General features: G+C 39.8%; 1 protein-coding gene and 1 long non-coding RNA gene across 3 annotated transcripts; both read left to right on the top strand.

Moving 5' to 3' along the window:
* Nucleotides 1-1,648: 1,648 nt before the first annotated feature.
* On the top strand, nt 1,649-3,399 carry LOC116253554 (uncharacterized). 2 transcript variants are annotated; one of them, XM_050077676.1, is made up of 2 exons: nt 1,649-3,015; nt 3,139-3,399. In XM_050077676.1, the coding sequence occupies exon 1, from the start codon at nt 1,814-1,816 to the stop codon at nt 2,399-2,401; it is 588 nt and encodes a 195-aa protein (XP_049933633.1). In that variant the 5' UTR covers nt 1,649-1,813; the 3' UTR covers nt 2,402-3,015; nt 3,139-3,399. The 2 variants fall into 2 exon arrangements, with proteins under 2 accessions (XP_049933633.1, XP_031484277.1); XM_031628417.2 differs by having other exon boundaries at nt 3,127-3,399.
* A 14,633-nt stretch (nt 3,400-18,032) lies between these two features.
* Nucleotides 18,033-19,089, top strand: LOC126410036 (uncharacterized). The gene is made up of 2 exons (XR_007573283.1): nt 18,033-18,225; nt 18,626-19,089. It is a non-coding gene; the product is annotated as an uncharacterized LOC126410036 (long non-coding RNA).
* The last annotated feature ends 1,891 nt before the right edge of the window (nt 19,090-20,980 follow it).

Here is a 20,980-nt window from a genome sequence, read left to right as displayed (position 1 = left end):
AAAAGATTAAAAAGGACATTTTTTTATAATTTCAAAAATGCCCTTTTTTTTTCTTTTGGCATATGTATGTTGTGTGCAGAGGCTTTTTTTTTTTTAAATTTCTGGAAAGCATATTCCAGAAAAGAGTTCCTGACTTTACATCAAACATATTGTTTCCTTTTCCTTTATTTGGCACTCGATCATGATTTATCACCTTCAAACTCAGATTCATTTATTCACAATAGTCACTTTTTCCTAACACTCATATTCATTCCCTTTGAATCACTTCAGATTGGTTCTATTACTAAAAAGTTTCTAAGGGCATTTGACATAAAGAACAATGTGTTCTTGGAATATATGTCCTTAGAATACACTTCCAAGAAGAGTACTATTATTTTTTGGAAACATAATGTGGTTATGGTTAATGTGCCATACATTTCATAATTAAATGTCTTATATACACATAATATATTTTTTAAAACAAGGACACGGTGTTCTTTGATGGTGTAATTTAAGAACATTTATTTCCAAAGACAAAATGTTCTCATTGTCAAATGCCTTCTTAATTGGATATCTAGTATAGAAGAAAATTGATTCAAACACTGTACCTATGAGATAGAGATAAAGAGAGAGAAAGAAAGAAAGAAACCAAAGATTTGACATAGTACTTTGAATTTAAAAATCAATTTAATTGATTTGGTGAGAAAATTGATCAGATTATACAGGATAAAAAATTCCTCTACCACATTAAATATATCGTGTTGTCTCCATAAACTAAGTAATCAATTCATAATTAATGCAGAATAACGACACAATCTAATCCATCACAGCGACACAAAGGGCTTTTAAAAGAAAGAAAACAGGGACAGTCATGTGTCGCTGGGGACAGCCCATGTTCTCTCCAATAATGAAAGCGTCCGGGCGTCAATTTCATGTTGTGCAAACGCACGATCACGCACCTAACCACTAAAAGCAAGTCCATGTTCACCTGTCCCGACCCCGTTGACCGACCACATGATCCCCAGATTCAAGTGGACTAGTGGGTCTGGTCATCCCTAGTCTCGAATACATCTAGGTGGTAGAGATTTTTTGTCCCTTCAAATCAAACGAGTTAAAAAGATTATGTATTTGCAACTCAATTTCTAATACAAATATAATTGAAGAAAAGTTTATACCACATTGGCGTCCGGTCTTTTAAGTTCACAATTTGAATTTGATTTTTATATTCACATGATATAAAATCCAATCTCAAGCTGAATTTTGAATATACAATTGTATACGTTAAAAACCGACTTTCAAAATATATAGATATTGGAGAACAAAAAACTGTGGGGGGCACGTGGCAGAACGGTGGATGTGAGGTGAGGACCCATTGGAAAGGGAGAAGCGGATAGGGGTTGGGCCCCACCTGGCATGACGAGCCCACAGCATGGAACTGGAAGGCCGACCTCGTGGACCCCACTCTAAACCTTCGCGGTTAAATCTTAACTCGAGTAACGGTCCCCGTGGTTGAGTTAACCAAAAACCCTAGCGCCCCGTTACCCGCTAGCGGTTTGCTCCGGGAGGGAGGGAAAACCCTAGAAAGCGGGAAAACCGAAAGTTGTTAGCCCGATTTCACCGCGGCGGTAAAACTGTTAGCGGCGATTCCTATAAAGGAATCGCTGCAGCGATGCCCGGTTTGCCAAAATAGAGACCCAAGCCCTCCTCTTCTTCTTCTTCTTCTTTGTCTTCTTCATCAGCATTTTTCTTCCTTTTCTTCTCTGTTGATTTCTTCCTTCTTTTTTTGTTTGTTTGTTACTTTCTTCTGATTCGGATTCGGGAAAACGAGAGAAAAATGGCATCGTCGAGAGCCAAATCTCACGGTTATGGATTCCAGAGATCGATCTCTCCGGGAGGGAGGTTCGTCTCTTCCGCCACTCGCTCGCAGTCCTCTTCCTCCTTCTGCTCCACTTCCGCTGCCTTCTCTTCCCCGCCCGCCGGATTCTTCACCAGATCCGCCTCTCCGACCAGGGTTAACGTCGTTGCGTCCGCGCCGTCCGTCAGGTTTTCCCTCGATAGAGCGAGATCCCCGAGCCGATCACTCTCCCGGTTGCCCGTCTCGTCTCAGCGCAGCGGAGTCGTGAAAAAGCAGAATAACCTGTCGTCGCCGGCGCCCAGGAAGACGTGCATGTGCTCGCCGACGAATCACCCCGGGTCCTTCCGGTGTAGCCTCCACAAGAACACGGGCTCTCCGTCGAACCGGCTCGACGCCAGGAGGTCGTCCATGACGAACTCGCTCGTCCGGATCGGTACCGTGGAGGGCGAGTGGGTGAGGAGGGCTCTCATCACCCTGATCCGCCCGTCGTCGCACCAGCAGCGGCGGAGGGCCGCCTTCCGGCCTCGTCCCAGCCGCCTCTCGAACATGTCCAAAGCCGGAGAGTGAGCGTCGAAGCAAGAAAACATGGAAAAAAGAAAAATCAAGGTGTGTGAGTCTGTATATGCATAATTTTGTCCTCTTAACCAGAACGTCTCTCGTTCAGCCTCTCCGGCGCCGGAGTTTTACAGAACCGGCCAGTCTTCGGCAGATCTTCACCGTAAAACTCATGAGAGCACTCAAAAAAACAAATCAGCCTTTCTGCTATCAGATTTTGTACGGCTGATAGAGCAAGACACTGTGGATGCAAAAGGAGTGAGTGAAATCTAGAGAGATGAGGGACGCGCGCGTCCTTTGTACATAATCAATATGTTAATATACTTTGAACTCTGTTTCTGCTTTGATTTCAGAACAGCCGAGGACTCATTAATCAACTTATAATCAAAATAAACTAAGCATATTAATTAACATTGAACGGACCTGTCACCATTGGCAACAGAGAACCGCAGCACAGAAAGCCAGAAAAAACTGCCAAAACCACATAAAAGGCGGCTCATTTCCGACCGGTGCGCCGGAATCCGCCGTTCCGCTCACCGTTTCCGTTGCGTTTAACCCGTGAAGTCATCGGAAATGCTCCCCGTCCGTCGTCCCGTGCAATCATTCTTCTTCCTGAAGTATTCGAGGTAATTTATTTATTTTTTCTCATTTACTTTTGATATTACGCAATGAATTTATCTACTTCCTGAGATATTAATTGGTTGGTGTTTAACGCTTTGACAAATTTATGGGGTTAGTTGCTTATGCAGGGGGCTCTGTTTCTGGGGGCGCCCGCGGCTGGTGGAGCCAACTGCCAAGAGAAGAAAAAAAAATATCAAAGACGAAAATATTTTCTGAATTGATGGAGGTTGGTCCCGGAACAATGACAATTTAATAAGAGAATCGAAACGATAAAGATTGTAAATGCTAAAATAAACGCTGGCGTGAAAGGATAGACACAAAAGATAGAGCGGGACCTGAGAAGGCGTACTCTGTAAGATTTAAAAAATAGAAGTTGAAATTTTATTCCTTCGGATAAGTAGTGAGGGGAGGGTGGTGGAGGCCAGGTGCCGTGGAGCCGGGGGGACCAACGTCGACAGCATTGTCCTTTCTTCGTTCTTTTCCCTAATGATGCTAAAAAGTGTGGAGTAGTAGGTTTCAGACGTCACAACATATATATATATATAAAGATTTTATGATTATATAAGAATTTTATGAGTTTTGTCTAGGAGCAGGATTTAGTTTTGTGAAAAAGCTATTGCTTAAATGGCGGACTCGAAAAGGAAGGAGGAAGAACACATCACTGCCTACTGATTTTGGCCTGAAACGGTGGGCGGGGGCGACTGTCATTGATGGGTTGCCAACTTGGAGTTGCGAGGACAAAGGGATTCCTCCATTAAAGGATTGGGTGGATCTTCCCTTTTTCTTTCCAAATAGTGATGAGCTTTTCGAATTCAAAAATTGAAGAACGGAAACGGTGGCATCTTCACCTTTTCTCCCTACAGAGAGTCAGAGACTCGACTATCTTTCTCAGATGCGGCCTGCAGGAGCAAATGCTTTTCCTCCTCCTGTTGTAATTTCAGGCAGAGGCGTGGTGGGTCCCCCTGCTCATCCTTATCTTCCCCAAAGCGAAATTGAGGCCCCAGCTGGTCCTTGCTTCTACGTCACTCACATGGCGGCTTCTGCAAATCCAGCTCCTCCTTCTTCCCATCCTCACCCTCTTGGATGAAACTTCAAGTGGTGAACCGAATGTATGGCTCGTGACGCTGGTTTGACTTCTACATCTACTTTTTTTTTTTTTGTAGTTTGCTGCAAAATAAACTCTTCAAAATTTTAAAACCGGAATCTATCTTTTTTTCAGAGACTGTTTAAAAATATAGAAACCAATAAATTGATGTTACCATGTCTGGGTGGCGCAGGCGTCTCCCTAAGAAATACAATTTTTTTTTTTTTATTACCGAATATAGGAGAGGTATCTGGAGGAGGTTGAATTCCTTTTTCATTTTCAGTTGATTTGAAGTTTATAGCTGTTTTAGTATTTGGGTGGAAAGCTACATACTCATTAATTAGAGTGTGGTACATTCACCATCTATATTTTAATCTATATTTTAAGGAAATAACAGTCATAATACTAGCTGTGCCCCTCGGTATTAATTACCAAATATTGAAAAAAAACATTATAAAATTCATGAAAAGCTTTTTGGAGAAGCACACGAAGATTGATGATATTCAGAACATAACTGAGCTTTTGATATTATCAAAATCATGCCAAATACGAAAAAAGATTCGTAAGTAAACTTTAGCCATTGTATGTTTAAAAAGAAACAAGCGCGTCTTTCCTCCTTATAATAAGATAATTATTTTGGAAACTAATAAACATAATTATTTTGTTGTCAAATTTAAATCGCCAACTCAACTTGAGTTGGAAGAAACCAAACCAAGGTTAAATGGATGGTATAGCAAAGAGTTTTTCTAACGCCTGCCTTCAATTAGATCCACTCATTTTATTTGGCCGCTTGCGGAATGTGAATGGTAGACTGCCAAAGCAAGAAAGAGGAGTTGCAATTGCTTGGCAGTTCGGCAACGTCTCGCAGCTTAAGGAATCATCGATTTCATGGATGTGAATGGTTCGAATTTAGATGAGATATTCGCCTAATTTGATACTGCTTAATCTGATGGGATCCTGATTAAGATCGAACATTGAAAACTACCCGAACCTGCCCAAATCAGATGCCGAATCCGAAGCTTGATTATTAAATGAGGCGTGAATCTTTCTTAACAAATCCAACTACTTCAATTTTGGGCCCAACTATGGTAAGGGAAACGGTTTTCCACATCTGAGCTTTGATTGTTAATGAGATGTGAATTTTCTTATCAAGTCCGACTAATTCAATTTGGAATTTTGTTATGGAAATGCTTTAACAATCAAAAGAATCCGATTATCAATCAAACGTGGGTTTTTTAGTTTCAATTTGAATTCAAATTGCTCATCCAGTTATGTTTGAACCTTTGAAAACACAAAACGCTCCTACACTTTATCTAATGTTTTATTCCATTGGCATTTGATGGTTTGGAATTTTGATTCAAGAATGAAATTTCAGAATCATGGTTCTTCCTTGAACTGGAATGGAATCAAAATTCCAGGTTTCAGTCCTAATTTCAGAAACAAAATGTCGTTGTTTAGTAATTCTCTACAAATGAGTATGCCGATTGTCTACAAACGCAGGAAAATAGTAAAAGAAAAATACAAACATAAGGAAAGAGAGGGCACTCAAATGGCAACCTTTTAACGAGCCCACAGCTTTTGGGAGCAATAAGCTTTCGTGAGGGCACCAAACTACAGTCATTGCCAGGTCAGAATTATATCTCCCATAAGAATATGTTTGATAGCCTCGTATCTTAAATCCGAGGCTACCACTGATTCATGGGAAACTGTGGATCTATAGTCCCAACCCCTTCCCCACTTTATTTTAAAAAAAAAAAAAAAAAAACTGCGAACTCCAATTCAGCCTCAGATCTCATGTCCGAGACATTAAGGGTGGGCAGCAATTAAGGGTGGGCAGTGGGCCGGTTACCCAATGGGTAGTTGGGTATTCGGCCTGTGATGAGCTGAGCTTGGGTTGATTATTTGACATTGGGGCCATCCCGATAAAAGAACTCGCTGTGCCAATTTAGCCCGAGTCAGAGACTGGGGGCCCGACTCAGTCTTATATATATATATATATATATATATATGTGAAAACTCTTCGTGTGTTGCCGATGGCTCCTTTAGAGTCTCTTGGCACATTACCAAAGCCCTTTGAGATACTAAAATGTAAAACGTTAAGAGTTTCAAATATGAGCGGACCTTGAACAAGGTACTCGATGGATATAAAGTTGATGGCCTAGCCAGACAAATAACTAAGCGGTTGGGCTTGGGCTGCAAACAAGGGCTTTGGGCTGGCCGGGGGCGATGGCCAGCTTTAAGTGTTTGTTGATGATCTTATATCTGAGGTTCATATGTCTAACTCTCCCCCCACATCCCTTCTCAAATTTGAGATTTTGGTAACTTAACATAGATCTAAAATTCATGGTACTCAAATCCGTTGTTTTCTTACTACAGTTAGCTATCAAACATGCCCTAAAATCTGTAGATCATGTGACCCATTTAGAACTCTTTGGTGTACTAAAAATATATTTTTACAAATATTTTTTGGTGGGGCTCATAATTTCCAACATTGGGACCTACCAAATGATCATCCATGTGGTGGCTTTTAATTATTTTGAGATTCCAATATGAAAAAGTCTCATATTCTGAAGGAGTGTAGTGACATTTGTAATTGAGCTTTCAGGTCTTCACATGGGGACAGATCCAGCTAAGAATGAGAATCCATGGTCCCCAGGATCTTGTTGATCCATTATGTCTCCCAATCTGGCTTTCAACTACTACTTAAATTATCGAGTTTTTCTGTAAGAATCCGCAGTTTATTGACTATTTTCCAAATACCTTTTTACATTTTGAATTTTCCACACCTAGCCTTTTTTTAGAAACTTTAGAAAATGATATAAAAATTATTTCTTCCTAATTGAGTGCAAAAAGTGTTTCCCAAGCCATCCTTTGTTTTTAAAATCTTTACAAAATCCCAGATAGACAACATATTATTTATCAAATAGATTTTTTTTTCCTTAAACTTTAGTGTCATTCCAATTAAGGCCTAGGTGATGCTATATTTTTAATTAAATTTGATGTTTTTCCTTTACCCAATTTAACGATCCTCGACCATAAGGGTAGTTTTGTGCAAGCTGACCAAAAGGCAAATGACGAATTTGAAAACCACATGAATTCCAAAATATCTAATTGAAAACCCCTTGAGTTTTAACTTAACTTTATTGATGGTGATTGAACGTGAAAAACCAAGGTAGTTCCAAAACCATCATTATTTCCTATCTTTAGGGTCCTGCGCTTCATCGGCATCAATGTTAACAGTGATACACCTTTCAATTAATTAGTTACTTTGCATTAGGCTCCCAATTTTCCTTGCTTTCAGAGGTTTGGGCAGCATTAGCTTGAACGACAACAGCACTAACCCAACCAGCTATGCTGCGCTCCTTGACGCTACCATCTTTTACTCCGGTAAAATAATGCACTAGAGCAAAATACTCGTACAAACATCATCATTTTTACCTCATGCTCCCTGCACAAGTCTTCCTAAGTTTACTGGAAGAGAGAGATTTTACCACTACCCACCTGAAAGAAAAATAAAAATAACACCCCAGATCTTTGTAGTTTGTACTCTTGCAACTTTTCCCCTGTGGAAGCCATTAAAGTTTATTTCTGCAACCAGTCGACCAAGGGAATCAAGTGGGGTTTGCTCGTGTGCTCGACCAATGAGGACACCTTCTGACACAGGCACTAAACCTAAGCCTACCAACTCTTATCCGCTTATCCCCTCTACAGGAACAAGAATGAAGACAAGCTCCACTGCAATCACATGACTCATCACCTGTCTCATGAACACATTCATTCTGCCACCAACTGCTATTAATGAAAACATCAAGGCAGGGACTGTGCAAAGGGATAACCACAAGGGAAAAAAATATAGAGTTTGACATCATTCACACACTTTTTCTTTTTGTTTCTCTCTTTCTGTAAAAAAAATCATGTCCATGGGATTTCGGAATCTTGATCTTGACGATGATGATGGTTGATTATGATTTGACAAGAGAACCAGGTTGCCCGTGCCTGAAACTTGTTAAGAATTATGAAGAGGGACAAAAACAGAGTAACAAGAGTTTAGAGAGAGAGAGAGAGCAAGAGAAGAACAAGATTATATGGTTCGGCATTACTGCCTACATCCACGAAGATAGCAGCTAATCCTTATAGAGAAAAATTTGAGATCTCGATATTCAGATTGCCTATCCGAGAGAGATCTTCGCTTGCTGGTTCCACCTTCTTCCTTAATAAGAGAATAACAATCTCTTCCTCAAGTTGGTGCACAAATGTCTATCTGTCCCAACTTGTGAATTATAGTTTGATGTTTTTCATTTGCCAAACTTTTGGTAAATATATCGGCCAATTGCTTGTCACTTTTGACATGAAGTGTTTGAATAGTTTTATCTTGGATCTTCTCCCGTATGAAATGGCAATCAACTTCTATATGCTTGGTTCGTTCGTGAAACACCAAATTAGCTCCAATGTAGATAGCGGCCATGTTGTCACACATCAAGTTCATGGGTCCATTAGTTTCAATATTCATATCCTTTAGTAAGGCTTTAATCCATATCAGTTCACATGTGCATGTTGCTATGACTCTGTATTCAGCTTTTGCGGTTGACCTGGCAACCACTAATTGTTTTTTACTTTTCCATGTGACAAGATTACCTCCAACAAGAGTGCCAGAGGTTGATCTCCTATCATTTGGGTTGCTTACCCAATCAGCATCACAATATCCAATGACATCTAATGTCTGACCTCTCTTCATTAAAACTCATTTCCCGGGAGTTCCTTTAAGGTACCTAAGGATTCTATGAGCAGCGTCGACATGTGAAGACCTGGGCTTATGCACGAATTAACTTATAAGACTGATAGCATACATGATGTCTGGTCTGGTGACTGTAAGATAAATAAGTTTTCCAACAAGTTTTTGAAAACTTTGGACATTATCGACAAGATCACATTGATCAGTTTTCAATTTGCAATTCATTTCAAGAGGTGTGTCGGCGGCTTTTGTTCCAATCTTACCTGTCTCCTTAAGTAGATCTAGAGTATATTTCCTCTAACATATGAAAATACCTTTATCTGAGTGCGCAACTTCAATCCCTAAGAAGTACCTCAAGACTCCTAGATCCTTGATCTCAAACTGCTTGTTAAGAAATGTCTTCATGATAAACATAAAAAAGTCATCATCACCTGTCAATACAATGTCATCAACATATACCGATATGATTGTAGTTTTAGATTCATGAATACGAGTAAATATGGTGTAATATGCCAAACTCCGTTTAAAATCACATTGAACAAGAGCATCACTAAGGCGAGCAAACCATGCTCGAGGAGATTGCTTAAGACCATAAAGAGCCTTTTTTTAGTTTGCATGCATAGCCACTCTTACTGCTTACATCGGGAGGAATTTCCATATACACTTTCTCAGTAAGCTCTCCATTGAGGAAGACATTTTTCACATTTAGTTGCATCAAGTTCTCGTTTTTATTTGTTGCAATTGACAACAAAGTCCTAACAATATTCATTTTAACAACTGGAGCAAATGTTTTTGAGTAGTCGATTCCTTCAGTCCATTTGCAACAAGCCATGCCACTTTTGTATTTGATCTTGCATATCCACTTGCTCCCAACTAATTTCTTTCCTTCGAGAGGAGGCACCAAATCCCAAGTCTGATTTTTTTCCAGAGCATTCAGTTCTTCTTTCATAGCTTCCTTCCACTGAACATGTTTGATGACTTCTTCAAAATTTCTTGGTTCGATGTGGAGATAAGTATTGAGGACATAGTTCCTATAAGTTGAGGAGATATGTTCAAGGGTTAGGTATTGATCAATGAAATGGATTTTGTTTGTAAATAGATAGGTGTAATAATCACTGAGTTTGTAGGTGGTCTTGTAAGGCGGGATGATCGACACACATGTTGGTCTTCTAAGGGTATGTCTTGGGATAAAGTGATAGGCTCTTCGAGGGTGATAGGGTTACTAATAGGTTGAGGAGCTTCAATAGGTGAGTTGGATGTAATATCACGAGTAGTGGGCATATTTGATTTGAGGAAAGGATCTATGATGGGTTGAATAGGTTCAGGTTCAATGGTAAAATTTGAAGTTCATGGAGATATTATTGGTTTTCTCCCCCTGATTTGGTGTCTCAAAAAATGGTTCCTCCTAAAAAAATTTAACATCACGGGAAACAAAAAGTTTTCCATTCAAAGGATGATAGCATTTATAGCATCTCTTTTTGCTAGAATATCACAAAAAAATGCACTTAACAGCACGATTCTCAATTTTGTTCCAAAGATGGCCTTGAATATGAACATAACATTTGCAACAAAATACTTTTAGATGTTGAACATAACACTTTCTATCAAGCAGAAGCTGAATAGGGATTTCATAGTTTATACTAGAATTTGAAATTCAGTTAGACAAGTAACACGCAGTGGCAATAACATGAGTCTAGAAATAAGCAAGAACATTCATATGCATCATAAGAGCACGAGCAAAGTATTTGACGGTTTTTTCTTTCAGTGACACCATTTTGCTAAGGTGTCCCTGAGCAGGTGTACTGAGGTTCAATGCCTTGCTTTGCCAGGAATGACTTTAGAGTGTCATTGACATATTCCCCACCATTGTCAGACCGAAGTTTCTTAATTTTCATGTCATACTGAGTTAAAATCATGCTATAATATTTTTCAAATACCTCAGGAACTTCACTTTTATTCTGAAGAAAGTATATCCATGTCATTCTAGATTTATCATAAATAAAGGAAACATAATACTTGAATCCTAAATAAGAGGCCTCAGGAGCAGGTCCCCAAACGTCAGAGAAAACAAGATCAAATAAATTAGAGGACCTTTCACTAGAAGTAAACGTCAGAGAAAACAAGATCAAATAAATTAGAGGACCTTTCACTAGAAGTGTGGAATGGTAACCTTGTAAATTTTGCAAATTCAAAAGCATCACAAGCCCAATGTTCAGTGACAAGGTTGGGAACAAGCCGCTACAAACTGCCATCTGATATGTGTCCAAGACGAGCGTGCCACTTCTTGTAGTTTGACTCGTTCAAATTTTTTCTACTAGTAAGAAGACTAACATCACATGAATCCATGACATACAGACCACCATGTTCTCGGCCTCTACCAATCACTTTCTTCGTGGCTTGTTCCTGAAAAATCACCTCATTTGACAAGAAAATAACCAAGCAATTATGAGATTTAGTTAACTTGCTAACATATATTAAGCTGGTACTTATTTTTGAAACATATAATACAATAGACTTGTTTCCTTTGTCAAAAGAACTAGTTTTGCCAATGCCATCAACATTAATCGGACTCTCGTTTGCAGTAAAAATATGTTGTTTTTGTCCTTTGTTAACCTCATCTAAGTTTGTTGGTCACCGGCTATATGATCGGCGGCTCCAGAATCAATTATCCAAGGTGCACATTTAGAAATTGTCACTAAAGCAAAGTTCTTACCATCATCGAGTTCCCGACAGGTTGAGATGTAATGAGGTTGGTAGTCTTTGCAAATTTCTGAAAAAATTTCTCAAGATCATCTTTTGTCACAAAGTTTGCAAGATTTGGTGGCCTTGAAAATTTTTCTCTGGTAGGATGTCCAACAAGTTACCAGCAGCAATACTGAGTATCCCAGTTTTTTTGCAGTTGGTGCATTTTAGAAGTGATCGACTCCTTTGGCCACTAAAGTTCTCGCCACCACATTTGAAGTCGCTTTGTTTGTTATCGCCTTTTGTATAACATACCATCTTGTCACTGTTGTTGTCATCGACATCGAGTTTTGGAGGGACATTCATGACTTTCCTTCGAGCCACTTCACGTTGTATCATTTGACACACACTATTAAAAGATGGCAGAGGATTGGAATTAAGTACCTGGCTGCATAGAGTCTCATACTCTCTTCTGAGGCCTGCCAAAACCTTAAAGATCTTGTCTTGATCAAATCACTTTTTATATACTTCTGGATCAGAAGTGACTGGGCGATACTGAAGTAATTCGCATTTGGCCGAGGTAGAGAGTAATAGCTTTATCTCCCATAGTGAGTTGCACAATCTCATTTTGAATTTCATAAACACGAGCGAGATTGTTCTGCTCACCAAACATTTCTTTCAAGATGTCCCAAATGGCCTTTGTTGTTTCCACATAGAGAAGAAGAGATTAGCAACAGATGAATCCATGGAATTAATGAGCCATGACATAACCATGTCATTTTCACTCTCCCATTCATGATATTTTGGATCATTTTTTTCTGGTGGTTTTATGTCACCATTGATGTATCCCACCTTTGAACGACTCCTCAAAAACAATATGGCGGCTTTTGCCCAACTTAGATAGTTTGGGCCTGTGAGAGGTTGTGAGGTAATCTTTAGAGTGTTATTGCCTTGATCAGATGATCCACTCTTAAAATTGCAAACGTTGCCATCTCGGTGCATTGTTGCCATAGGTTAAAGAATAAAATAGTTGATAGAACTCACACTTGCTCTTATCGCGAGATCTCTGCTTAGCTAGAGTTTGGCCGATTGTCTTCCTCTCCCCTCGGTTGAGTCTGTAACTAGAGATGGGAGGGAGATGTCATCAGACGTTCCTTTCTATCATGGTGAGGATGCTGCTTCCGGCCCATGGCGCACAGAGCGGCATCGACAATGGGTGGACATGCAGAGGTTCGTCGAGCTTCTCATGTCACCAGGAATCGTTCTCAACGATTCAGTTCATTGGGTCACCTTCCTCAGCGGGTATGTGATCAAGCCCCTGACTTGTCAGTATATACTGGAAAAACAGCTCCAAGACGCTGTCGTCATCGATACAAGTTGTGGAGATAAAGGGCAAGAAGACTGGCGACCAGCAGATGCTGCTTTGTTTACGGTGAGGAGGTGGCCTCTTGACCCTGGTGCTCTGATACCATGTTAAGAATTATGAAGAGGGACAAAAACAGAGTAACGAGAGTGTAGAGAGGCAGAGAGCAAGAGAAGAACAAGGTTACGTGGTTCGACATTACTGCCTACATCCACGAAGAAGGAGAAACGAACTTCATTAAACTGGTTTTTGTCATGTGTTACATCGATGCTATGCTCTTCTTTATATAGGCAGGGGACAAACATGGGATAAGGATAACAATTCCTTAGCCATCGAGAGAAACTTGAGATAACAGAGACAAAACCGAGATAGCAGCCAATCCTTAGAGAAAAATTTGAGATCTCGATATTCAGATTGCCTATCCAAGAGAGATCTGATAAAAGGAGAAGAAGAAGACTCAAAGATTAACGTGGTTCGAAAAAATCCTACTCCACGACTCAGTCATCAATTCTTTGATGATCTGGTTTCCTTTGTTAATCACTATTTTATACACAGTATTGATGATTTTGAATTCGAATTTGTCTCAACAATTCTCATCGATTTACAATGTGTATCCTTGATTTGCACCCTCCTTGACTTTCTCTTTTGGTTTCAAACAAAAGAAACTATCATCATCCCGCTGCATTTTTGTTGCTTGTCTATTTTGATTTGTTGTCACTTTGATTTTTCCTGATTTGCGTGAATGATGAGCCGTTGCTAGAGTCTCTCGTTGGATTTGATTTCTTTCTAAATCGATGGTGCCTGATTTGTTGGAGTGATGAGCCATTGAGGCTGATTCAATGGTTACGCCTGATTTGGTGGAACTATGAACTGCCAGATTTGGTGTGCGTTATCAGCCCCCCTCAATCGAAGGGAATGTGGTAGTGTAAGCCAATATGTCGAGTGAGGAAGGTGAGCCATTGCTGAGACAAAGGCTTGGTAAAGAGATCCGCAAGCTGACCTTCGGTAGTCACAAATTGAGTGTTCATATTACCCAGCGCAACTTGTTCTCGAACGAAATGATAATCAAGTTCCAAATGTTTCATACGTGAATGAAATATTGGCTTGATAGTGGTATGTAATGCTGAAATATTATTACTTAACAGAATAGGAGCGTTGGAGAGATACATGTCAAGATCCAGCAGAATAAACGTAAGCCACTTAATTTCAGCAGCAGCCCCAGCGAGAGCCCTATATTCAGCTTCACAGGACGAGCGGGCAACAGTTGGTTGTTTCTTAGAGCTCCAAGATATACAATTTGGACCCATAAATGTACAATAGCCAGAAGTCAATCGACGAGTATCAGGGCAGCCAGCCCAGTCCGCATCAAAATAGGCCTTGAGAGTCAAATCTTGAGATTTATAAAATTGAATACCATATTGATATGTGTCGCGAACATAACGGATAATCCGCTTCAAGAGTTGAAAATGTTTCACCGTTGAAGCATGCATGAATTGGCATGCAAAATTCACCGCACGTAGAGATCTGACCATGTAAGGGTCAGATATTGTAGTGCCCCAGCTAGACTTAGATATGTTGTGGCATCAGAATAAGGTGGATCAACTTGTTCAGACGATTTTGATAGGGCAGTAATAGGAGTGGCCATCGTGTTATAGTGTTGCATTTGTGCTCAATAAATAATATGTTGAGCATACTTACACTGATGCATGAACAAGCCAGCAGAGGTGCGTACAACTTGGATTCCTAAAAAATAATGCAAATCGCCCAGATCATTGATAGCAAATTGTTGTCTGACAGACACTAGAAAAGATGATATGAATGAATGAGAATTACCCGTAAGAATAATATCATCAACATATAATAACAAAATAGTGACATATCTGTCTTGTCTGCGAACGAAGAGAGAGGGATCGGTAATGCTAGCAATGAAATTCATAGAAAACAGGAATTGGGCAAATCTGTCATACCATGCCCGAGGAGCTTGTTTTGATCCATAGAGAGCTCGATTCAATCTGCAAACATGACGAGGCTTGAATGGATCCTTAAAGCCAGGAGGCTACTCAATATACACTAGCTCACATAAATAACCGTTCAAAAATGCATTCTTGACATCTAATTGCTTGAGAGGCCAATCAAACGCAGGGGCGAGATTAAGAACAATTCTTATAGTAGCAAATTTTACCACTGGGGAGAAGGTTTTCAAGAAATCCAGACCTTGAATTTGACTATATTCATGTGCTACAAATCGAGCCTTAAGTCGTTCAAGCTGTCTGTCGCCTTTCAGTTTTGTTTTGAAGACCCAACGACTGCTGATCACATGCATATTTGGTGTACGAGGCACAAGATCCCAAGTGTGATTTCTCTGTAAAGCAGTCATTTCCTCTTTCATAGCTTGATGTCAGCCTGGATGCTTGAGACCAAGAGTATAATGAGATGGTTCGGTTGGAATGGTTGAAGTAGTAAACACATACTTAGGATTAGGTTTGACAATGCCTGATTTGGATCGAGTCGTCATGGAATAGGTGGGAAGAGAAGGATTCGTGGGAGGTAATGGTGGGCTAGGGAGAGTGAGAGGGGAAGGTGATGAAGGTAATGGTATTGATGTTGATGGCGGTGAAGGAGGGTCTTCGGATGGCGAAGAAGGAGGATCTTTGAAATTGTGCATTTGGGCTAGACGTTGGGATACATGATGATGGTTAGTGGTCGAGTTTGAAAAAGATACAAAATCAGCATTGGAAGTGATGGCCCTAGGAGTTGGCATGGTATTTTGGTAGGGAAAAATGGTTTCATCAAATACGACATGACGTGAGATGTATACACATCCAATGGGAGGATGTAGGCATCGATATCCTTTATGATGGTTGCTATATCCAAGGAATATACATGGTAGAAACTTGGGCTGAAATTTATGATTAGTATATCCTCTGATGTAAGGATAGCATCTAGATCCAAAAGCGTGGGGGCAAGAATAATCAGGCCTCCTCTAGAACAGTAGTTCATATGGACTTTGCATGTGTAAAGTTTGCGAGGGAAGTCTGTTGATAAGCCAAACCGTTGTGGAAAATGCCTCGACCCAATTGAACTGGAAGATGACTATGAAACAACATAGTAAGTCCCAATTCTGTAACCGACCTATGCTTTCGTTCCACCATTCCATTTTGTTTGGGTGTCTTAGGACAAGTCTTTTGATGTTTGATGTCATTGTCCTTTAAGTAATCCATGAGAACCGAACTATTAAACTCACATCCCTCATCACTTTGAAATACCTTGAGCTTCGCATCAAATTGAGTGTGAATCATTTTATGAAATTCAAGAAACTTGGCAAAAAATTCAGATTTTCGTTTCAAAGGATAAATCCAAGAATATTTAGAGAATTGATCCACAAATAAAGCATAATATTTGATATTCTGACAAGAAGCAATAGAAGCTGGTCCCCATAAATTACAGTGAACTTTAGCAAATAATGTATCCCAATCATCTTCAACAGAAATAAAAGGGAGTCAGCATGCCTTCCCCATCTGACAACTAGCACAAGTAAAATATTTAGGCAAACTTTCTGTCATAGTAATCAATTTATTTGCAGTCATAAACTCTAATATTTTATGATGTGGATGGTCAAGACGTCTATTTTATGATGTGGATGGTCAAGACGTCCATGCCAAACTTCGAAAGGAGCTGATTGAAATCTTGTTGAAAAGAACACACTCTTTGGTTTTGGCTTGAGGGCATATAGATCGCCTTCTCTAGACCCCATTGCAATCACTTCCTTGGTCTGCTTGTCATTAATAGTAAAGAAATTGGAAGATAATTCAAATATGTAAGGCATAGAAGAAGTAAGTTGGCTGACAGAAATAAGATTCTTCTTACTATCAGGAACTATAAGCACGTTGTCGAGAGGAATCGTTCGGTTCCCTACATGAATGTCGGCAACTCCGATGTGTGTAATATCAAGATGTTGACCATTTCCTACCGTAATTTTTTCTATTCCTCTATATGGAATACAACTTTGAGTTTACCTGGATCATCGGTCACATGATAGCTTGCTCCGGTGTCAGGGAACTAATCTTGATTAATAGGATCATCAATTTCAAAGCAGCAAATGCCTGTGGCATATCGCGTGGCTGATAAGTGTGATCAAATCTGTGATAACATTTAAATGCACTGTGATTATTTAGGCCACAAATCTGACACGATACCTTAGATTTATTTGTCTCTCTATTGGTCGATCCTTGCTGACGGCGTGTCTGGGCTGCAGGATTGAACCCACGTCCCTTGGAGTTGAATCAACTATTGTTGTTATTGATATTGCGCCAGTTGTTGTTGTATCGTTTTTCGTTGGTTTGATTGCTCGATTGTTGTGTGAAGAAGGCCATTTGGCTTTTCAATCTAGTCTCTCCCACATGTAGATCCTTCATTGTTTCATGCCCTTGAAGTAGTGATATTGTGTCAAGATATGAGGGAACCGGCGACTTGAGAATAGAAGTCATGAATGACTCATATCTACATGAGTCATCATCATCAAGAGGCTTCCCTATCACTGCAAGTTCATCATATATAGCATTGAAACCAGTAACATATTCAGTGATAGGTTTATCTAGTTTGCCGTGGAGTTGTAGCTTTCTTGTGAGCATGATTTCTCTATCCTTTGATTCACGAGCGAATGCTCTTGTCAAGGTTTTCCACACTTGTTCGGAGGTTTCAAGCCCCACGACAAGTCCAATGACTTTTTCTATGAGCGACCCAGTGAGCCATTCAATTAAAAGACTATCTGATTTTTTCCAAGCAGAAAAGTCATGATTCGATCGTCTCACGACTTCATCATTTTCGGTAGTATCTATGGTAGAAGCTGGTGTGGGAATCGACCCATCCATGAATCCAAACAAATTTTGACTCTCTATGAGTCCAAGAATTTGTGTTTTCCACAATAAGAAATTCTTGTGTGACAGCTTGATAGAAACAAAATTAGCCACATTCACGGTGGAGGGATAGGGGTAATTAGCTGCCGAATTTGTTGCGGATATTGACATGTTGAAGACCTGCGGCACTTGTAAATTCTGTATCTCTTTACAGGATTGTCCAAAAAATCTGAAAATTTGTCCAAAAATACTAAACTCTTGGCCGAATCCAACACCACCTAGCTCGACCTTTGAATCACCTCCAGTCAAAACGCGCCCCAGAGAACGTAATGCCTGGAATGCCCTCTCAGGCGAGTTTGGACGGGGCTACCTTCTTCGATAGCAACGACGGAACTTGTAAAAGGCCTGCTTCTCGCAAATACACAACCAGTCTGCCGGTGAAAGCTTTTACAGCTCCGATACAATGATAAAGAAGAAGAAGAAGACTCAAAAATTAAGGTGGTTTGGAAAAATCCTACTCCACCACTCAGTCGTCAATTCTTTCATGATCTGATTTCCTTTGTTAATCACTATTTTATACACGGTATTGATGATTTTGAATTTGAATTTGTCTCAACAATTCTCATCGATTTACAACGTGTATCCTTAATTTGCGCCTCCTTGACTTTGGTTTCAAACAAGAGAAACTGTCATCATCCTGCTGCGTTTTTGTTGCTTGTCTATTTTGATTTGTTGCCATTTTGATTTCTCCTGATTTGCGTGAATGATGAGCCGTTGCTAGAGTCTGTCGTTGGATTTGATTTCCTTCTAAATTGATGGCGCCTGATTTGTTGGAGTGATGAGCCGTTGAGGCTGATTCAATGGTCACGCCTGATTTGGTGGAATTGTGAACTGTCAGATTTGGTGCTGCGTTATCAAGATCTTCGCTGATTCTGCCTCATCAACAGAGATCTTCGCTCGCTGGTTCCGCCTTCTTCCTTAATGAGAGAATAACAAAACTTTGCTGCTGTTAGAAGGTCAAGCCTTGAGGGTCGTATGGTGTAAGAAATGAGCAAAGGCCTCCTGATCAAACAGGACCTTCCATTCTTGGGAGCAATAGTATTAATACGTTGTGGGATGGTCATGGAGGAGGAGGAAGAAGACCGAGCGCTGCAGTAATCGTGTCAAGGCTGCACCTGAACGAGCCAGGACGGGCAACTATGAGTTGATGCACCATTTCTCCTCCTTGTTGCAGAAGCAGAGGGCGTGATGGGCTCGTGCTGGCCTCTGCCTCCTTTCATCTTCGTCTCCCTCACTCTCTCTCTCAATTGCTAAGTGCTCTTAATTGGACTTTGATAATGCAGAATTGACCAATTTTTTTTCCGATCTTTCTGTTTTAATTTTTCTTGAAGTTGAGGGAAAAATGTCAGCCCTGCTGCGCCTTGTTTGGTTCGAACTTCGAAGATTAACAAAGGGTGGCAGAGCACCCAGTTGTTAAATCAGATGATGCAGATGATTAATGTTCAAACTATTTGATAGTTGATGAAAATCTATATGATTTTCTAATAAGCGTAAATGATGGGCAGCAACAAAAAAATTTAACATAAAAAGATCAGATTTTGGTTAGAAAAAAGTATGAAGATCTGGTGAATTCATTTATAAGTTCTGATTGAACGGTAGATACGCATGAATTGGTAAGAAAATGTATAAAGATCGATAGGCAGGAAATTGGTCATGGTGAATTCATTTACACGTTATGCTTTGAACAATAAACAAGTATGATTTTTTCGAACAAGTGCCAACTTAAGAATAGAACTTCAAATACAAGGAGATCGTCTTCCAGTTAAAGAGGGGAACATACTGCCAAGAATTCAAAGGTGGTATAGATTAATCAATTGACTTGATCGATGAGCTGATTTCCACAGCCGGTCCATATGTTTGTCCGATTGCATTTCAAATCTGTTCACCTTTGCGTCCTCTTAAAATTAGCAGGGATGAGATGGAGGACGACTAAAAACATATTAAAACTGGGTAGAAATCCAAATTTTTCATGTAGTGAGAATCTTCAAGCGAAAATATATCCTCGCCATACACAATCAAACATGAAGCACCTGGTAAAAAAAGTCTCTATACCTCTGTTTCACTTCTTAATCTTAAAAATTCAGGGAAGGAAGCAAAGCTCCAACTTTCTTCACCCGATTTTGGGGTGAAAGTATATCCTAATAAGAGCACGGTCGTTCACCAATCAAACACGTATAAGATCACATGTTTAGGAGTGAGCGCTTATAACTTGTAATCATGAGAGTGAACCTTTACAAAGACAAAAATGGGAATGGAAAAGAGTTGTCAAGGACAACATATCCCTGAAATGACATATCTTCTACCCGTGTTTTTAGACATGTCAAGGTGGGAACTGAAGACTGTATATAGAGGTAAGCACGTCAAGCCAAGTGCGGTACCCTCTTCACAACCTCTCCCCATCTCAGCCCCCTGATTTGTATCTTAAAGTTTAAATGAAGAAAACCATTTATATGATATTTTTTTTCTCTCTCTTGGAAAAGGTCTTTTCTCTTCATCAACTTTTTGGCAAATGGGACCCTTGTAGAGAATATATTGCAAGATACTCTTTGTTTGAAATAATTGTAAAGATTGTCCCTATCTCTTGTTGGATTAGTGCATATGGGTCCTTTTTCTAAAACTAAACTGTAGTCAAGATACGACATGGGTTAGGTTAACTGCTTGCTACAGAATTGGGTTTTTTTAGTGCAAATTATATTGATCCTAAGTTCCTAACCCTCAATTTTTGTTCAGCCAAAAAAAAAAAAATTCTTATTGTTGTCTGACACTGAGTTAGGTAGTGTTTGTTAACCGAAAATGTCGTCGTGGATGCTAGATCCACTGATCTTTTGGGTGAGGAATGACGTTTCTACTTATTGCGGAAATCAATTGTTTGTAATTTAAACAGCGAATCCTGCCCCACAAAATGCTGATTTCAGATCCCTTGGGATGGGAAAACAAACATGCCCAAAAAGAAAAAAAGTCCTAATGTCCAAAAGATATCAATCCTCAGTTCAAATTTCACGAGTGTTACTTTTTTGGATCGCAAACGGTTGATATACCGCACTCTAGTTGACGACTTTATAACCCAAACATGCCCAAAAAGAAAAATCTTCCTAATGTCCAAAAAATATCAGTCATCAGTTCAAATTTCACGAGTGTTATGTTTTTGGATCGCAAATGGTAGACATATTGCAATCTAGTATACAACTGCTCC

The sequence above is a fragment of the Nymphaea colorata genome, chromosome 4 (genome assembly GCF_008831285.2).
Source record: "Nymphaea colorata isolate Beijing-Zhang1983 chromosome 4, ASM883128v2, whole genome shotgun sequence".
NCBI lineage: Eukaryota > Viridiplantae > Streptophyta > Magnoliopsida > Nymphaeales > Nymphaeaceae > Nymphaea > Nymphaea colorata.
Note: the sequence above shows the minus strand (reverse complement) of the source record. Positions and strands in the feature narration are given on the sequence as shown.

Bases quoted from the DNA above. Each gene is read 5' to 3' on its own strand.
- LOC116253554 (XM_050077676.1), top strand. From the start codon at position 1,814: ATGGCATCGTCGAGAGCCAAATCTCACGGTTATGGATTCCAGAGATCG.